At 43.2% G+C, this 17576-nt stretch overlaps 1 protein-coding gene across 1 annotated transcript in view; it reads right to left on the bottom strand.

Annotated features, from left to right (window-relative positions):
• Nucleotides 1-14226, bottom strand: part of UTRN (utrophin) — a 365977-nt gene extending 351751 nt beyond the window's left edge. The window contains exons 1-2 of the mRNA XM_039382610.1: nucleotides 14122-14226; nucleotides 13058-13215 (exon numbers count right to left, since the gene is read on the bottom strand). Coding sequence (XP_039238544.1) covers nucleotides 13058-13136 — 79 coding nt within the window. The 5' untranslated portion in view covers nucleotides 13137-13215; nucleotides 14122-14226. The remainder of the gene's footprint in view (nucleotides 1-13057; nucleotides 13216-14121) is intronic.
• Between the last annotated feature and the right edge of the window lie 3350 nt (nucleotides 14227-17576).

Here is a 17576-nt window from a genome sequence, read left to right as displayed (position 1 = left end):
GTATCATACATACCTCTACAGGGCAGAGCTGCACTTACTGACACATTGTACATAGCATACGATTCCTGTGGGAATTCAGGAGCCCCAAGGACAGCAACCTCACCCAGGAAGTAATCTAGAAAAAGATCTCAACTATGCCAACCACAACGTGCCACATCATTCACTTCATGATGGAGCTACAGCATATGAATGAATCCAGTGCATCAATCATAAAGGCAGGAGACATTTGACCAGGATAACCTACACAATGACCCTGTGAGCACACTTGCCACCTCAATGCCAGATGCCAGAGCACCATCAAGCCTTAGCTACCACACTCTGTACTGCACACATCCTGCATCACAGCTCAGCATCCACTTTTACACTAGGTAAACCAAGGAAACAGCTCTCCAAACATATTCCTCATATTTCCTCCAGGCTAACATAGTTTTAATCTCTTGTCAAAAGGGTCCATCATTATCTATGTGCTGACTTCTTTCCTCTCTATATATAGCCCTAAGCTCTCCTCCTTTCTAAGCATTTCAATTATTTGGACTTGGACACTGACATAAGTATCATGACCATTATCTCCTCTCAGTTAAACAACCACAGCAATGAAATCACTCTTTTTCCTGAGATGGGTTTTTGTTAAGAAAAACTATATCAGAACTGTCCCTGTACAGGCCAGCACCCCTTGCAACACAATGGCTGTTTATCATAACACTACATCCTTGCAACCATTGCTAGGGGTGGTGGCCAGATGGTTGCCAATACCAGCAGAGGGTCTTGTTGTGGTTGTTTTATTTTTGAGAAGGCAAAGCAATGCTCCTTTTCTCTAGTTCTTGATTAATGACTTTTCAATGTCTTTCTCCTAGGGAAATCAAGGCTCACTGTAAGCCAGCTCTATCCTCTTCTGCTTAGACCAGCATCTTTCAGCATCATTTTGGTACTGGCAACTCACTGTCAGCTTCACAGAAGCACAGAATAATTTATGTTGGAGAAGACCTCTAAGATCATAGAGTGCAACCACTAAATCCAATCTACCATTAAATCCTTTTTGGGGCCTTCAGCCTCAGATGTGATCATTGAGCAATACCTCTCCCATGCAGAAACACATACAAACACCCACTCTCTTCCCCAGAAGGTGCTGGGGCTTGCCTGGCTTATTACAAAATACCCTCAATGCTCTCTGTCCCCTTGCTCTCTTCCCAGTGCACATTCTCTCTGTGTAATACATCAGAAACAGGTCCCATCATGTCCTACACTGCAGTCAGGTGCTCAGGAAATGGTCAGTGGTTTGAACCCTTTGAAAATTTGAACTGGCATATCAACAGTGAAAAGCTGGCATGAGGGCTCTAATGAAGAGGAAGTTGCAGGAAAGATAAGTACTACCACAAGTCCCCAGTCCCCAATCCATGTTTTGGAAAGAGTAACCGCTTTTGATGTGCATTTTTCACTGTGCTCAATGACTGAGGTCCAGAGCCTGGCACAGGAACCAGGTGCTGCACAACAGACAGATGCCAACCGGCTGCCCCAGCCCCACAGCCCGTCTGCACCAGCACCGCAGCACACACTCCGGCAGTGCGGCCACAAACCAGCCATTCTGATAACTTAAGAGGAAGATGCCTTAGAACACCTAGACCCTTTTTGGATAGCTAAGGGCTCTTCCCCCACCCAGCTGCTCTGGGAGCACCAGGCCCTTGAGTCTCTCCTCAGTAATTTTTGCCCTCAGCTCATTTTCCGACAAGTCTTTTCTGTACAAATATTCACAGAAGTATCTCTGTAAACAATCCTGACTTCACTGGAATTATCTTCTGTGAAGATGATCTAAAGCAGCAGCTAAATCCTTGAGGATTCCTTTTCTCCTTCCCTGCAAATGCCTGCCAGGCCAGGGATATGAAGCCAATGAGGCAACAGCATTCAACAGCAAAAAAAAAAAAAAAGAAGTATAACAACATTTTCCACCTGTTTCACTGAAGTTTTAGACTGCCTCAAACTATCTTCTGACTACAGCACAGAGATGCTGCCTGAAAAACAAAAGCACAGGGGGCCTCAGGTGTCAATACACAGCCCTGCCACACACCAGGACATATCCCAAGGCAGCAGGAGCCAGCACTGCCACATTTATCCCTCCACCCTTACTCATACCATACCATCCTCATACCAGGAGTATGGCAGGAAGGAGGAAAAAACAACAAAAAAAAAAAGAGTCTCCATCTCTTTTGCTCTTCTTCCATACACTTTGCAGCACACACTGAGTCAATCACTGCAGTCTTCCTTCAGCTGGAAGAAAAACCATGAAGCTGAACAAGGTAGAGGAAGCACAGAACACATACATGCATATAAAAAAAGAGCAACTTCTGGGAAGAATAGAAGTATGTTTTTCAAAAGACAATGTTTAGGGCTTTCTAGTTTATTTTGGGTAATTATTTTTAATTGCATATCAAGTTCAAAAATTATTATCCTCATACTTGGAATTGAACCAGACATCTATTTTTGAATTTTATTAATCCAGTCACGAGTCATCCCCAGAGACAAGAATAATAATAATAAAATCAATGCCACAAACAAGTACAAAGTCACCCTGGCTTTAAATTAGCCTGGTTGGTTATTCTATGTTGCCATTATGTTTTACACATGTCTCTGGATTGCGCATGCCACAAAACCTCTTCTTTCCTTTCTACTACAGATATCTCTGACTCAAGATCCCACATCGATGCAGCAGTCATTCCATCCCTGCATCTCAGCAGCTCTGTAAGTCAACTGATCTAGTTTTCTTTGGATAAGAAAGAACAACAAAAGCATCTGCATGGAAAAAACTGATGCCACCATTTTCCAGTTAAATGCTCCAAAGGATCTTCTTTCAAGCACAAATCCTGCCATTCCAACCAGTTATATCTACACATCAAGGCAAGCACATACAGTCAGGCAGAGAGTAGGCTATCACATTTTATGTTTGCAACATGGAGGTTCAAAGTGAGATTTATAAATATCCCAGTCTCACAACTGACAGTAGACCACCACTAGTGCTAACAGGAGATGGGTGAGCAGGGATTTTGCTTCAGTACACTTTGCTTTAGTCAGTACACACTCTTCCAGTTTGTTCAATGTATTCTGCTTGATTTATACTGTGTGACACATGAAAACAGTACGTTACCACCAAGACTCTGCCCCAATTGATGCCTCAAGACATCCATAGGTCCTCACCTTCCCCACTGCACTCCTGGCACTAAATTCCACTGTTTCTCTGAGAGGGGCTATGAGACCCAAACTAGCAATCAAAGGGTGATCACCCCTCAAAAGCAACCCATTTCACAAAACCAGCTACCGTTCTTTCATCCTATTGCCCACACCCTTACTTAAAGGTTTCAGTGAACACAACTTCCCTTCTTTAGATATGGTATCCTACAACACACAAAGAGATCTGTTACACCACAACTCTGCTGTGTGCCTTGCTCAAAATTAACTGATCTTTTAAACCAAAGAGTTGAGGGTTTTCAGTTAGAAAGATCAGAAAAGGTACATTCCATCTCTTCGTTTTCTTCATGGAGATGAACACACCCAATACTGTTAGTCACTGTGTAAGCAAAGTAACTATTATCCTTTACCAATGATGAAATATTTAACACTGCCTGCTGAGAAGGGGAAGTTATTTACCATGTAGTGACAGAAAACCCACTTCAGCAGATTAGGGGTAGAGAAGAAGGTTTCAACGTCAGGAAATTCTTAGCTCAAAGGTCTGGAAAGACAAATAGCCTTGATGATCTAGTACAAAAATTATCTCCCCCTCTTAAAATAAACATGAGCAACAAAATACAGTATACATGGAATTCATTAACTTCAAGCTTCCCAAGTTTTAGGAACCACTTTATTACAGCCTAAATGAAAACCCTTCTAAACAGCTGCTTTAGATCTAACAAAAAATAAAATTTGGGTTCTCCTGACCAGAGGAGGGTCTACCTAAAGACTTGAAGTCAGTCCTGAGACTTCATAGCAGGTCCTCATGCTCCCTCCTGCCAAGCACACATGGATGGGTAAGAAAGATGCAGACAGCGCATTAACCTTTTTGGCATAAAAAGGCATTTGTTCAAACTCTGAAGGGATGTCATTCAAGAAGAGGCTCTGCTGGGGGACTGAGAAGTAACAGACACCACTGTGGCTGATGCAGCAGTCATTCTATCCTTGCATCTCAGCAGCTCTCTAAGTCTTGACTGATCTAGTTTTCTTTGGATAAGAAAGGACAAGAAAAGCATCTGCATGGAAAAAAGTCACAAACTGATGCCATCGTTCTCCCAATGCCCAAAAATAGAAGAAAAAGCTTCTCTTGGTAGTAGTGTGATATACCTGAACCTTCTTACTAGCACTGGAGTATTCTTGCAAAAACTTCACCTCTTCACCTCTATGTTTTATGCATTGCTTTTTACCAGGAGGGGGAAATCAGAGGGAAACAGGTCTGGAGAGGCAGCAGTGCAGAACCTGTTAGGAGCCTGACATCTACAGAGACTCTGTAAAGCACTTCACTAAAATTATTAATAGTAGAGTGCTTTCAATCTCTTTTCTTTCAATAATGATTCTCCTGTAATCAAGGAGCTTTCTGTTAACATTCAGAGGGCAAATAATAAACTTTAATTGGGTTTCAATAGCCTTCAAAATAGAAATAAACCAATACAGAGTGGTATGGCATTTGTGACAATGGATATAACCTCATTTGAACTCTTCCCTCCTCTTTCTCCAGTTCAATTTTGGACATGCTGATTGTGCACTTAAATATAAAACTACTTCCACATTAATACAATGGTCAACATTTGACTTGTCCTATCAAAATAGCAATGTAATCTTCCAAAAGTATGCTTCATTGCTTTAATAAATCCTCAAATGCCTGGTGAAACCAGAACAGTGGTTGGGGGGGTGGTTTAAAAGTGTCCTTTTGTCCTGAATTAGCTCAATGCTCCCAATCTCAACTTGTCAGCGAAACACGGCACCCTCACTGGCAAGTACACGGGCACTGTATGAGTGACCCTGTCACACAGACTACTCCTCTGCACAGATTATAAAGCTTGTAAATGTATTTTTTGAGTAAAAAGACCAGAGTAAATACTTCACATCGGATTGTAACCTTTAAAAACTCTAATATTAAACTTAATAAACTCTACTCTAAATGAACAGTGTGTTAAATAAGCTAATTTATTTTTTTTTTAAAGCTCAGTAAGTCAAACCAACAAGCTCTAAACTGGGCACAACAGACAGGTTGAAGAGAAAAATTCCTGAGCACAGAGAAAACAACTACACATCACTATCCCAGAGAGAGCAAAATTAATTCAGAAGGACACTAACAGACTTTCTTGAGTAAAGGTTCCATGGAAGTTAAAAGAGGCATGGTATTAACACAGCATGTTCCTGTGAATTTCCACAAGAAGTCTCATCCAAGAACAAGATGTACATGTAGAAACCAGGAAAAAGAAAAAAAAAATGAACTCTCTCTGGAAATGATTTATGCTGACCATAGCTGTTGTTCATTATAAAGCTATAACAGAAGTTAAAGCCTGGAAAGGGGCAATAGAAAGGTCTTGGTCTGTTGGCATTTAAATACTACTTTATTTATTCTCTTCTGTTAATACAATCATATTTTATAATATAACTATTAAAATAACAGAAACCAAAAGGCTTCACTCTATTCCAAACATGCTCCCATAAAATGTTCAAATAAATCTCCTCCATTTGTTATTCAAGCACAGACTGCTGCTCTTTGCTCATCCAGGATAGCATGGCTAAATTAAGAATGAAAAAAGATAGCAAAAAACCATTTCAGAACTTACACATCACACAATAATAATTTCTAACATCACATTTTAGGAGCATATTTCACCTTCGGTCCTCTGCCACGATCTAGGTTAGGAGGGGGCAAAACCCACATTTGATGCTAGGAAATAAAAACAGAGTATATGGGAACTAATTAAAAGCTATTTAGGGAATGAATTACATAGACCCATCAAAGCATGTTCTTTCATGGCTTAAGTGCATGTTTCTCCACAGCTAAATGCATAAGCCAGTGACCAGCCAGTCCTTTATGTCTTTGTCTTATTCCTCTATAAAATCTCTCAGTTTCTGGATGTTGAGTCCTCCTGGTTTATAACCAGGTGAGGGGAAAAAACATTGAAGCCCAGAAAGGAACTTCATTATCAATTCATGACTGGAAAGTACTACTGTACATTCCCTACACTGATCAGCAAAATAACGTTAAGAATACATATCTAATCTCCGTCATGTAGCCAAATCCTTTCCTACCATCAGGCATCCAGTGTTTTTGAGAGAGAAGTTAGTCTTTTACTGAAACATAGTCAGCCTGTCTCCCAACATCTACAGGTTCAGCAGCCCTTCATCACTTCTTCCACACCCAGCAGGAGATCCACTCACCTGAACACGTGCTAGGCTGCTAGAGAATGTCTCCCTGGGATAGGAGGTGCCTCCTTACAAGAGAAACTACAATTAAGCTGTATAATGCTCAATTTATTCCTCTCTAGCATCTCAACATGTTTCATGCATCTGTCCCACGCACTCAACAGATTAATGAATACCTAAAAATGCAAGTTATCAAAGAGTGAACATATTTCTGAGCATAAGAAACCTTCACAAGGTCACTGCCACAGTTGTAGATGTGTAGATGTCCCCACTCGTAACCAGTCTCCCCTGCATTACTGCAGCCCAGATCCAGAGCTGGTTCAGACAGTCAGAGACAAGATGCAGCCCAAAACACATCCAAACTCAACCCCTGCCCTTGGCTGAAAGAATTACAACTGCCCACACCCTCCCTGTTACAGCTGGCTGCCTTCCAGCAGCCTCCCCACTGACAACCAGCTCCCAACCCAGGGCCAGTCTCCATAGGCATGTCAGAGTCTCCCAACCACTTAGATATGCACTTCGAGTCAGGGAGAGTGACTATCAGCCCGAATCTGCTGGTCCCACAGATAAGTGACAACAAAATATAAATAGAAGTGTTTGTATTTCAGGTGCGGGGGTTTTTTGGGCTCCAGTCAGGGCTGAGCCCAACTGTGGTCCAATAATTCAAGTTTCTCTTTTTACTCTCTCCAAGGCACTATCAGGCAGCGTGGATGTCCTTTCAGAGACATCATAATAATAAATAAATACATGGCAGTTTGACTCTTTCTTGATAGTAGATGTTTCACTGACTTTGCAGCTGGCTATATTTACAAATCAGTAGTTTCTTGCCTCATTCCCAAAATTACAGCTTGCAACAGAGCTGTACTACTGCTTCTATCAAATCCACAGATTCCAGAGGTCTATTCTATTTCCTTAGCCTGTCATTTTTGTTGCTACCTTTAAAACTCCCAGCTTTCCTTTGAGAACATACTGACACTTTCTGAAATTACAACTCAGCTGCATCCCCAAAACACAGGGAGGGGAGAAAGACATAAAACAGACTTCTGACAAAGTACAGAGCACTATAAGTTATTCTTTCATCAACACAATAAGGAGTCAGACAATGCAACTCCTGCCTCCCACCTCATGATGTTTAAACCCTGTTATTCATTCTGCAGACTGTTATTAAGGCATCCAAATAAATGCAGTTCTCCCCAACTTCATGCTGCGAGCACCTCAGTTCACAGGAGGAGTGAAAACATCTGTGCTCTTCCCATTGTGCATTTTCCTCTGAAGGAGGGATACTGTGCAACACATTATGCAGGCTCCAAGAACACCAATCCATGCTGCTAGCCGGCAGCAGAGCAGCTATACTGTCCTGAAACAACAGTTCAGCTCAAGTCCAAGTGCTCTTCTCCTTATACACCTACACTGATGTACCTATTCCTTATTCGCATTCAAAAGATTTTAATAAGAATACTTCCCTACTCTTCCCTGCTCACAAGAATCAATCCCGACACACAGCACAGACAGGTGATTCTTCCAAGAGAAATAGTCAAGGTGATGATCAAAATTAGGAGCAGTTACTGAGAGGTGTTTAGACAGCACAGCTCGTTCTTTTCTAAGCTGTCCAATGCTGTGAGCTTTTACAATTTCTTTGCACATGAAAACATTTTCATGATACTGTATGACAGTCTTCCTTCTTTCCCCAGACCTGAGGGCTGAGGGGAAATGGGCGGACAGAGCTTCAAAAATGTACTGGGGGAGGTGTAGGCAGGAACTCCACATTGCCCCGGTCTGCTTCTCACCTAGGCACACCCCTCCTCCACAGGATCCTCATCAGTGGGGGGGTCCCACTTCAGCAGCAGCCTCTCCCCACACCAACTTTCAGACCTCTTTAGATACACTTAACACATTACACATGGTGCCTCACATAGCAGTTCTTGTTCAGGGTTATGTCCTCATTTCCTGGCACAAATCAATGGGCTACTTTTATGGTTTGGGTTTTGGGTTGCTTTTTTCTTTTCCTCCCTGAGAAGCTTCAATTTCTATTCCAAGACAGAGTCGTGCTTCAAACACACGAAGCAGCATATGTTATTTCTTCACCTACCAATCAAGACAGTAGAAGAAACCAGCCTGGTACTTGTATATATGTCATTTCAGAAATGCTAGGCAATACCCTAGAACTGTCTTCATTGCAGCACCCAATCTGTCCCCACCAAACAGCCCAAGAAAAGGAAATTATACAAGTGACAGAAAGGAGCCAGGCTACAGCAATGGAACAGTTTAGTCTTTAAAAAAGTAATTTTAGTGTGCAGAAACAAGGAGCAGCAACTTTCTTGCTCATCTTTAACCCCTTGTCCACACACTCTGCACAAACATCCCTGAGGAGTTCACACAGTGAAAATCTGGTTACACCAACTCCTCACCCACTTGACAGAATCCTAAGGGTCTGCCTACAACTATGACAACTCGTGACAATTTCACACCAATGGAGCCAAAATGGAAAATGAGAAGCAGGACATTTGGCCTGTAGCTATCTGGCAGCGAGAGGCACAACCAAAGGAACTGGTTCCAAAGGCAACATGTGGTACTGTGGGACAGGGAGATCCCTTAGCGAGGGGGCTGCCAGACAAGTAAGTGTTGCTTCAAGGGGACAGACAGACAACAGCAGCAGTTCTCAGAATAAGCCTTGCCCAAAAACTCCAGAAGTAAGTTACAGTTTCTCAAAGCAGTCTTTCAGTCAAATATATTTAATATAATTAAAAATGAAAGGTAGATGAGGAGAATTAAGTTCCCCTCAATTTAGACAGGATTCATATCCAAAAATGTACCAGAGGCATAATCTTCCAGAGATGTTTTTCCTGTCACGTCTTACTGTTTAATTATATATTACCATTCCAAGCTACCATGACGATTTTAAGTTTGTCTTTTTTCCATAATTAATCATAGCAAAGACTCATCTGTTCTTCAAGCACAGTGATGACAGCACTGTTTTTACCACTGTAAGGTAATCATTCCACAGCATTCCTTCCCAAAAGCTATTGCAACGAGGAAAAACTCACCTATCTTTACAAGATGTTTTCCAAAGATATAAATCAGCTCCATAAACATTACTTCATACTACAGGCAAGTAAAAAAGGGAAACTGCTTTTCCATAGCAAGCAATCATACAGACACACAGGCACAGCACAGCCTAATAACATTAAATAACACTAATTATAAACATATAAACCTAACATAACCATCCAGGAACAAGTATCCTACTCACTAAACATCATGTAACCATCAGCATCCACCACTGGTGCAGGAAGAAGGGAAGCAGATTGTTTGTCCTTCTGCAAACATAAGGCAGTTTCCTCTATAAATACCATAGCCAAAAGTTATTTCACAGGCAGCTTTGGTCACCATCATATTCTACTCTAAGTGCAGAAACGTATCTTCAAAAATAACTTGTAGCTACATGTAGATCAGTGCTAACAAACTACCTAATCAAACAGGAGCTACATTGAAAGCAGAAAATGATAAATGCTAATTGGACAACAGAAAAAGTCTTAATTTTTTTTTTTTGTATCACAAGTAACAGAAATGATATTACAGGCAGTGAAAATCTCTGCTCTGGAAGATCAAGCATTTATCACTTATAACAGCTACAGACTATAGCACATGTATTTAAAGTTTTCTTTCTGACTACCGGAAGAAAAAAGTATTTCCAACATAATCAAAAGCATGCAGCAATGCCCAGTGGATATGTTTTATCCTTCATCCTCTCAGTCTGAACTCTCCGAAGAATAAATCCAGTGCTTGTAAAATTACTTCTTCCCCATCTGTGAAACCGTGTCAGATGCACAGGATATTGCCCTTTTTTTTGTATAAGCAAAAAACAGAAATCCTGTTAATTGATTAAAATAGAAACTGTTAATTTATTTTGATTGATCTATAGAAAAATTATGATTTTCTGCAGTTCTCCTACATCCTTCACATGGTATGCTGGTAGCTCCCAATTACAAGTCAGTAAGAAAAAATTACATAGCTTGTTCTGCTAATAAAAATAAGCTTAGGTGGGCACCGCACAGCCCTGAGCAAATGTAAAACTTCATGTGTCTTAGTAGTCTCATAAGCGTGACTTTGGATCAAGGCTCAGGTTTTCAATAACCAATACAATGCACATATTGACAATGCCACCTTTACGCCTTTCTAATTGCTTCACAGTTTTAGAAAGCAAGATAACTACAGAAAAGACAATATATTCAGTTGACAGGCTGCTAAAGACTGAAGTTTACACCTGTATCCAAATATTTAGAAGCATTTTCACTAGTACCACTCTTTGTTAAGGCATGACCTCGAAAGATTCTGGCATTTCAAATTATAATTTTCTTCCAAGTTATAACAACAAAAAATATTTAGCCATGAATCTTAAATATCACTTTTAGAATATTAGTATTTTTAAATAACCGTGATATCCTGACAGCTTGGTGATCTGTTCAAAAGAAATGATGAAAAACATGTTGAAAAAGACAGACAATTGCTCAGGAGAACACAGAGAAAGTGATCTTTACACAGGACATTATATAACTACATCCTTTTATTTACAAAAATAGAGTCAACTATTTTCAGTGTTCTTATTTAAAAATGCATAGGAATAATAAGCACTAAAAAAGTATTATGACACTAAATCACTAGATCACATATTAAATCACTTAAGAGATTTTTCACCCACTGTAAGTGGATTTCATATTTTATTTATTGAGCGAAAATATTAAATGTGTATTTGCATGTTCTCTCTAATCAAAGTGTTAAAGAAATTTCCCGTATCACAGATGAAGAACTTACAGAGTAGCAAGAAACACAATCTATTTTCCATGACAGAAGAAAGTGGAGATCCTAAAACTTGTTTGTTTCTGATCTCTTGAGCCTCAAAAGCCAGACTCCTTAGCTACCCCAAATATTAGTAAGTTAGAAGACAACACTTGTACTGTATTTCAAATCATTTAGACTGAAGAACTTTTCATACCAGATAAAATATCCCAGCAGGAAAACTTAGTTGTTTTTTTTAATAATTATCAAATTTAGCATTCTCTTTCCAAGATACCTAGGAAAAATCAAAGCATAGCTTAAAATATTTTCTCCTCAGTCCTGACAACGAGCCTTTAGTTTGCTGTCATCTGTACTTCAGGAAACTTCAGCCTTTTCATTAAGAAATCCCTCCCACAGGTTTACTTGTAGTGAATGGTTCAGATCTGAACTATGTAGTACAGTATGTTACTCGAAGAAATCACACATCCAGATGTAAAACAGTGTAATATTTAGAAAAGATGAATTACTTAAGATCAATCATCACCATTTTTAATCTAATGCTCAAGTCTTTTAGCTTTGTATTAAAATATAGAGCATTTTCTCAATAACACACAAGAAGAAAGTTGAAGTGGTTTTAACAGGAGATTTACAATCATCTGTTCTAACCAGAACAACAGAACTTACTGTACAATTTGTTCATTCATGAAAAACCCCTGATACAGCCATGTTTCCTCATACATCCTATAAAACTGTAGTACTTACACACCTAAATGCAAAAACCGTCTGCAAGTCATACCCAAACTCAAAGCCCTTAGAGATGCTGACTACACACTTACAATCAAATTAAGTTACGCCCAGAGGTCCCACAATAAGAGCAGAAAATATAAAACACTACTAGAGAACTCAAGATGAAAAACCACAAGCATCTGTTTCATAAACTGCACTTTCAGAAGTTAAGAGTAAGACTGCCTCAGAAAGAAAGTCTAAGAAACAAACTACTCCAACAACAATGGGATCCAGATCAAATCTGCATCCCACGTAATCTGACATATCAAATCATGACCAATAGAAGAGCTAAAGTTTTTTACGTATGGAACATTTTAAAAAAACACACTGCTAGGTTTCAGATATCAGAGGAAAGTCTTTTGGTAACAGGAGCATTTTGCATTTAAGAAACCAAAGGGAACCTGTGCGGCTAAGTAAGCGAGCATCCAGTCTCTGGATGAAGCACAGTTTTCTACCAAGGTTTAAACAACATACAGTTGTCCCTCCAAAAACCTCCATTCTTCAGTTGCTAAAGTGAGGGTACCTCATTACCCACCCCAGCATCCACCAGAGCCTCAGGGGACTCCAACATACCAAAACCAAAGAAACTCCATGTTTTTCCAATAACCTTCAGATCTGTTACATGAATGTTTTGCTGGAGGAAATGCCTGAGTGAGTAGCCTTAGACAACTGTTTTACATTAAGGAGGAAGCACATTAATTTACTGCATGAGTACTACTGCAATGCACTTTTAGGAGGTACAGTATTGCGGTCACAGTTGCCATTTTCAGTGTCTGAGAATAAACACAAAAGCTGCCAACACTAGGTTGCATAAGAGCACTTTAAGCAAATAGTTATTTACAAAAGTAGAGGTAATTATAATGCAGGAGGTGGATCCCAAACAAATACACTTAACTAATACTGTCAAAAAAACCCTCACAAACCTAGAGACCTACAATTACTATTACTTTGTAAGTAACAGTAGGAGAGCTGCACGAACAGCTTCAGTCATTCACTGTACTACCAATATACGCCCCAAAAAAACAGCTGGACAAACGTGCTGTTTAAAAATGCAAGCTGATGTCAGAAGCTATGGACAGAGATAAAAACAGGAAAACACAGCTCCTCGACAGCTTACCTGATCTCGACTTAATGATATCGCTGAACTCGCTGTGTCCCCCGCCAGGTCCTTCCTCCGGGTCGGAGACACGGGCCATGCTCGTGGGCTGGGGTACGCCACGGGCGGAGCCTAAATCCGTCGGGAGAAGGCTCCCATGGAGGGCCCCGGGTCAGCACCTACAGCACAGGACCAGGAGCAGAGAGGCACGGTAACTCCACGGGCTATGCCAGGTGTGACTCCGCGTGCGACGGGAGGGGTAGAGGCTTGCTGGCCATGGCCACGCGTAGCAGGGCAGCCGATCGGCCACTCGTTGTGTCCCCGCCGTGGGACACCTTATGGTATTTAAAAAGCGAGATGGCCCAGGCGGCCAGTTCAATCCCCAGCCGGGAAAGCCAAGCTTCAGTCACCCTTGGGCGTCAGGGCGCGCCGTGCTCCCCCGTGACCCTCAGAGGGGCAGGACACGGCCCTTGCCGCGACACCACCGCCACCAGCCGTCACCCACCTGGAACCGAACGGGACAGTCCCGCTCCAGTGGGTGGCAAAGCCAGGGAACTCCGCTCCCGCCGGGCCGGGGCGTGTGCCAGCGGGGAAGGGGACACAGGCAGGCGCGCTCCCCCGGCCGGCCCGGGGCGCGACAGCCACGTGTGCGAGAAGCCGCGCAGCCCCTCTCCGGGGTGGGGGAAGCCAAGCCCCGCGGGACAGGCCCCACACACGGCCCCAGGCACGCCCGCCCCCGCCCGACCGCCCCGGCAGAGCCGCTGCCCCGGCGGGGATTTTGACCCGGCACCGGCCGGGCGTGCCGGCACCTCCTCCCCGCAGGGTGCGCGGCCGCAGCAGCGCCGCCGCCGCCCTCGGGCACCTCCGCGGCGGGGCCGCCCCTCGCCCCCGCTCCCCGCGGCCGCCCCGTCCCGCCTCGCCCGCAGGTGTGCCCGCCGCGGGCACTGCCCCCTATCCCCCCGCCGCTACCCGAGCTGGGGAACAAACTTTCCCCGCCGCGCCCCTCCCGGTGCCGTCGCCTCCCCGCGGGGCTAGCCAGCCGCTCCCGGGGCACCCGCCGAGAGCAACTCGCCGCCACCACTCACCCCTCGGACACGGCGGTGAGAGGCGGCTGCGCTCCCCCACGGCACAGCCCGGCTCCTCCCCGCACTCCGTCTCCCGGCGGCGGTGGCTCCCGCGGCGCTGCGCTGGCGGACCCACAACTTTCTGTGCGAGTCGCTGCCGTCCCTCCTCCTCCTTCTCCTTCTCTCGCCCGGCCCGGCCCGCCCCGCCCCTCCCCTCCCGGCCCGGCCCAGTGGCGGCCCCTCCCTCGGCCCCGGCGCCCCCTTTGTTGGCCGGGCCAGCGCCACGGGTGCGGGAGAGCCGTCCCGGCCGCGGCCCCTTCTCCGAGCGAGGGGCGGGAGGGGCCGGGCCGTGCGGGGGCAGAGGGGAGGGGCGGAGCGAGTCCCGGCCGCGCCCCCGCCCCGAGCCCGCGGGCGGTGGCCGGCGCAGCCCCGCTGTTCCTCGGGCGGTGCCCGAGGAAGCGCCGGGCCCGGTGGTGGTGCCTGATCAGTTCCTCCGCTGTGGCCTTCCCGGCCGCACCTGTGTGCTCCCGCCTCTCCTTCTGCTCCTTTTCCTCCACAAATCAGCGCGGTCGCGCAGCACCTCGGAGTTTCGCTGCTCCCCTTGGACACCGAAGTCAGGGAGCGTGATGAAATTTGAGACACACTTGAGCATATACGCACATAACATCAGGAAACAGCTTTCCCGAAACCGGCCAGGTGCCCATGCCTCAGCTCACGGGGTCGCTTGGCAATGATAAGTCCCGGGTGCTGTTCAGCTGGGCAAGAAAGGGACAGAATGGATGAATAAAAATGAGCTGGATGCTGGGTGTCTGAAGTCACTTTTGATGTATAAACATTAGTAAAATATTTAGCTTGTGGTAATTAATTCATTGCCACAATTTGCCATCTGGGAATGAATTTATTCATGTTTGCTCAGGCCAGTAATCTGCACTCACCTGTGCTGTGAGGCTGCTGAACACGTGGCCCGTTATTTATCTGGGTAAGCATTAGTCTGAAGTCTCAGCAATATCAGAGAGAAACTGTAGCTGAATAATTCCTCAGTGTTACCTGCTAGGCCTCAGCCATCCAGACCAAAATGTTTTCAAGGTTAGATGCATTTCCAACACTGGGTACCTCATTGCCTTAATAACAAAGGCCAGCAGTCTGCAGAAAAGGAGGTACAGAATTCATTAGTTAGCAGAAAGGAGGAAGCTCAGGCTTGGCAACATTCTTTTTCTGTATCTCCAGGTGAACAGAAATTGGTAGGAATGTGAAATGACGAAGATTTGTCTTCAAAAGTCTTTTACTAGTATATAGCTTATGGGTTTACAAGGCACTACAGATAACAAGAGTAAACAATGATTGCATGCATTTTAGCCTAACCTAACTTTGATATTTCCCCCAAGGAAAAAAAGAGATACCTCAAAGAAACAAAACATGCTACCTGTAATTTACTGTTATCATAATTCTAACTGCATTTAACATTTTTTCCTCACTCTTTGATCTGTGCACTACATGTGGAACAGGGACTGGGTCTTTTGTTTCTGTATTGCACAATGGAGGGTCTTGCAGATAGTGTGGTTTTTTGAAGGAAGCCCCAAAAGTGAAGATGACTAGTTTGGATCATTCCCTAGATTTTCTGGGTGATTCAGTGCAAAATAGTTAATTCATACTTGATCTGTGTAATCCAAAGTCATTAATGGTTCTTACTTATAAAAGGATAATAATAGTGTGTCAGAAATGTTGTGGTGACTGAAGTTGTGAATCTATTGAGAATTGCAACTCATGGATGACAAACACTATAAAACCATGGATATCAATACCTATTAGTGTCTAACTGTAAGGCAGCACTGAGCAGTAGGCTGGATTTGTTGGAAAGGTATTGTCTGTGTTTATGCCTATTTATTTACATTACACTGAAAAACCTGTACTGCAAACATAATGCTTGTGCTTAGAGGAGCACCACTTGTTCCCTGCCTGCTGCCTTGATGCTCCTGATTGAACAGATGGCTTCTCTGCCCCATCCCATACGTTCCCTCTCCATGCTGGATTTTCAATGTCCAATAATGAAAAATACACCCAGGTACTGGAAATCCAGAATCCAGATGTAACCCAGCTGCTTTTCATACAGTTCAAGAGACATATAAATCCATGGAACCCAGTGCATACTCAAGAGTCAGCACAGATGGAAATTGTCATTTCACTGCTGGGTATCTAGCAGCAGTGCAGGGACGGGGATCCCAAAGCACCACATTGCCTTGCCTAATGCAGGGAAATGCTAAGTGGAAAAAAGCCCTTTCTTTTGTAGGCTGCACTGAGGGGATTACTCATTTCACAGAGGTTACCCCAGACCGCTATCAGGTAGCAATAACTTTGATTGCTAAAAGCTGCAGTCAAGCTGATAAGCAGGAGTGGAGAGCTGGTATATCCCATTTCAAATCTCTGTGTGTAAAGTCCAAGGTCCCAATTTTTATAATCTTGCTCTGAAAGCACTTACAAATTATTTCTCAAAAACAGACACATTTCAGTTCAACCTGATAGCATTTTCAATTTTCTCTTTTTTTTTTTTCTGTTTTTGACAGAAGTAGCATCATTATCTTCCTTTGAACTGCAATGTGCCAACAGAAGGCTAATAGAATAACGAGACTGCACACTACCTCAGGGAAGCAGGAGTATTTTTTTCCTGGCATGTTTCAAACATGCCTCTCTCCAGAGCCATCCTTACCCTGCTGCTCATCAAAGCCTGAGTTTTCTGAGCTAGTTGTTCAGACTGTTGGCTTCTCAGTGCAAGGGCTATAATTTTTATATTAGGGTCTTTAGGCACAACTCCATCAGGGAAAAAAACGAAAAAACTACTCTAGCCTTTAATATTCTGTACATGTGTATGCTTTAGGTCTCTCTAATTTTGTATTCCAGTGATTGGCAGAATTAGAAAACGATGACTAGCATTATTTTAAAGTAAAACAACAAAGTCTCCACCCAGTTGTATTTCTAAAAACTACATTCAAATACCTTAGGTGCTGCAGACTGCTGATATGTGGATTGTGTGGCACAGCTTACTTTTCTGTATATGCAAAATAAAATAGGAAAATAAAGGAAAAGTCCATTAACCCCTAAATAATATTACAAAAGACAAAGGGAATACAGAAAAAGTGGAGAAAGGGGCTGAGATGATGTGAGGCCTTTGAACTTTGACCAAAGTAAATAAATACTTTATTCCTTGGTGCATGGAAACAATGCTCTTGCGAGGCTCTAAGCTCATCTTACCTTGCCTCTTTCTCTTTTCTTTGTTCTCAGTATTTCTGTTTTTAGAATACACTCATAATTGACAGGATTACAATATAACTAGGAATTTTGTGTATCTCATTACCTTGAGATTGACTGCTATAATAATGCATGCGCCCATTCATCAATGTTTTGTCATGATTTCAGAAAACCATTCCATATTCAGGAAGACATGAGATAACAAATCAATTGCTTTGTAAGTAAAGCATCTT

This window comes from Pipra filicauda, unplaced genomic scaffold (genome assembly GCF_003945595.2).
Source record: "Pipra filicauda isolate LSUMZ 115617 unplaced genomic scaffold, ASM394559v2 scaffold277_size1012519_pilon, whole genome shotgun sequence".
Classification (NCBI taxonomy): Eukaryota; Metazoa; Chordata; class Aves; order Passeriformes; family Pipridae; genus Pipra; species Pipra filicauda.
Note: the sequence above shows the minus strand (reverse complement) of the source record. Positions and strands in the feature narration are given on the sequence as shown.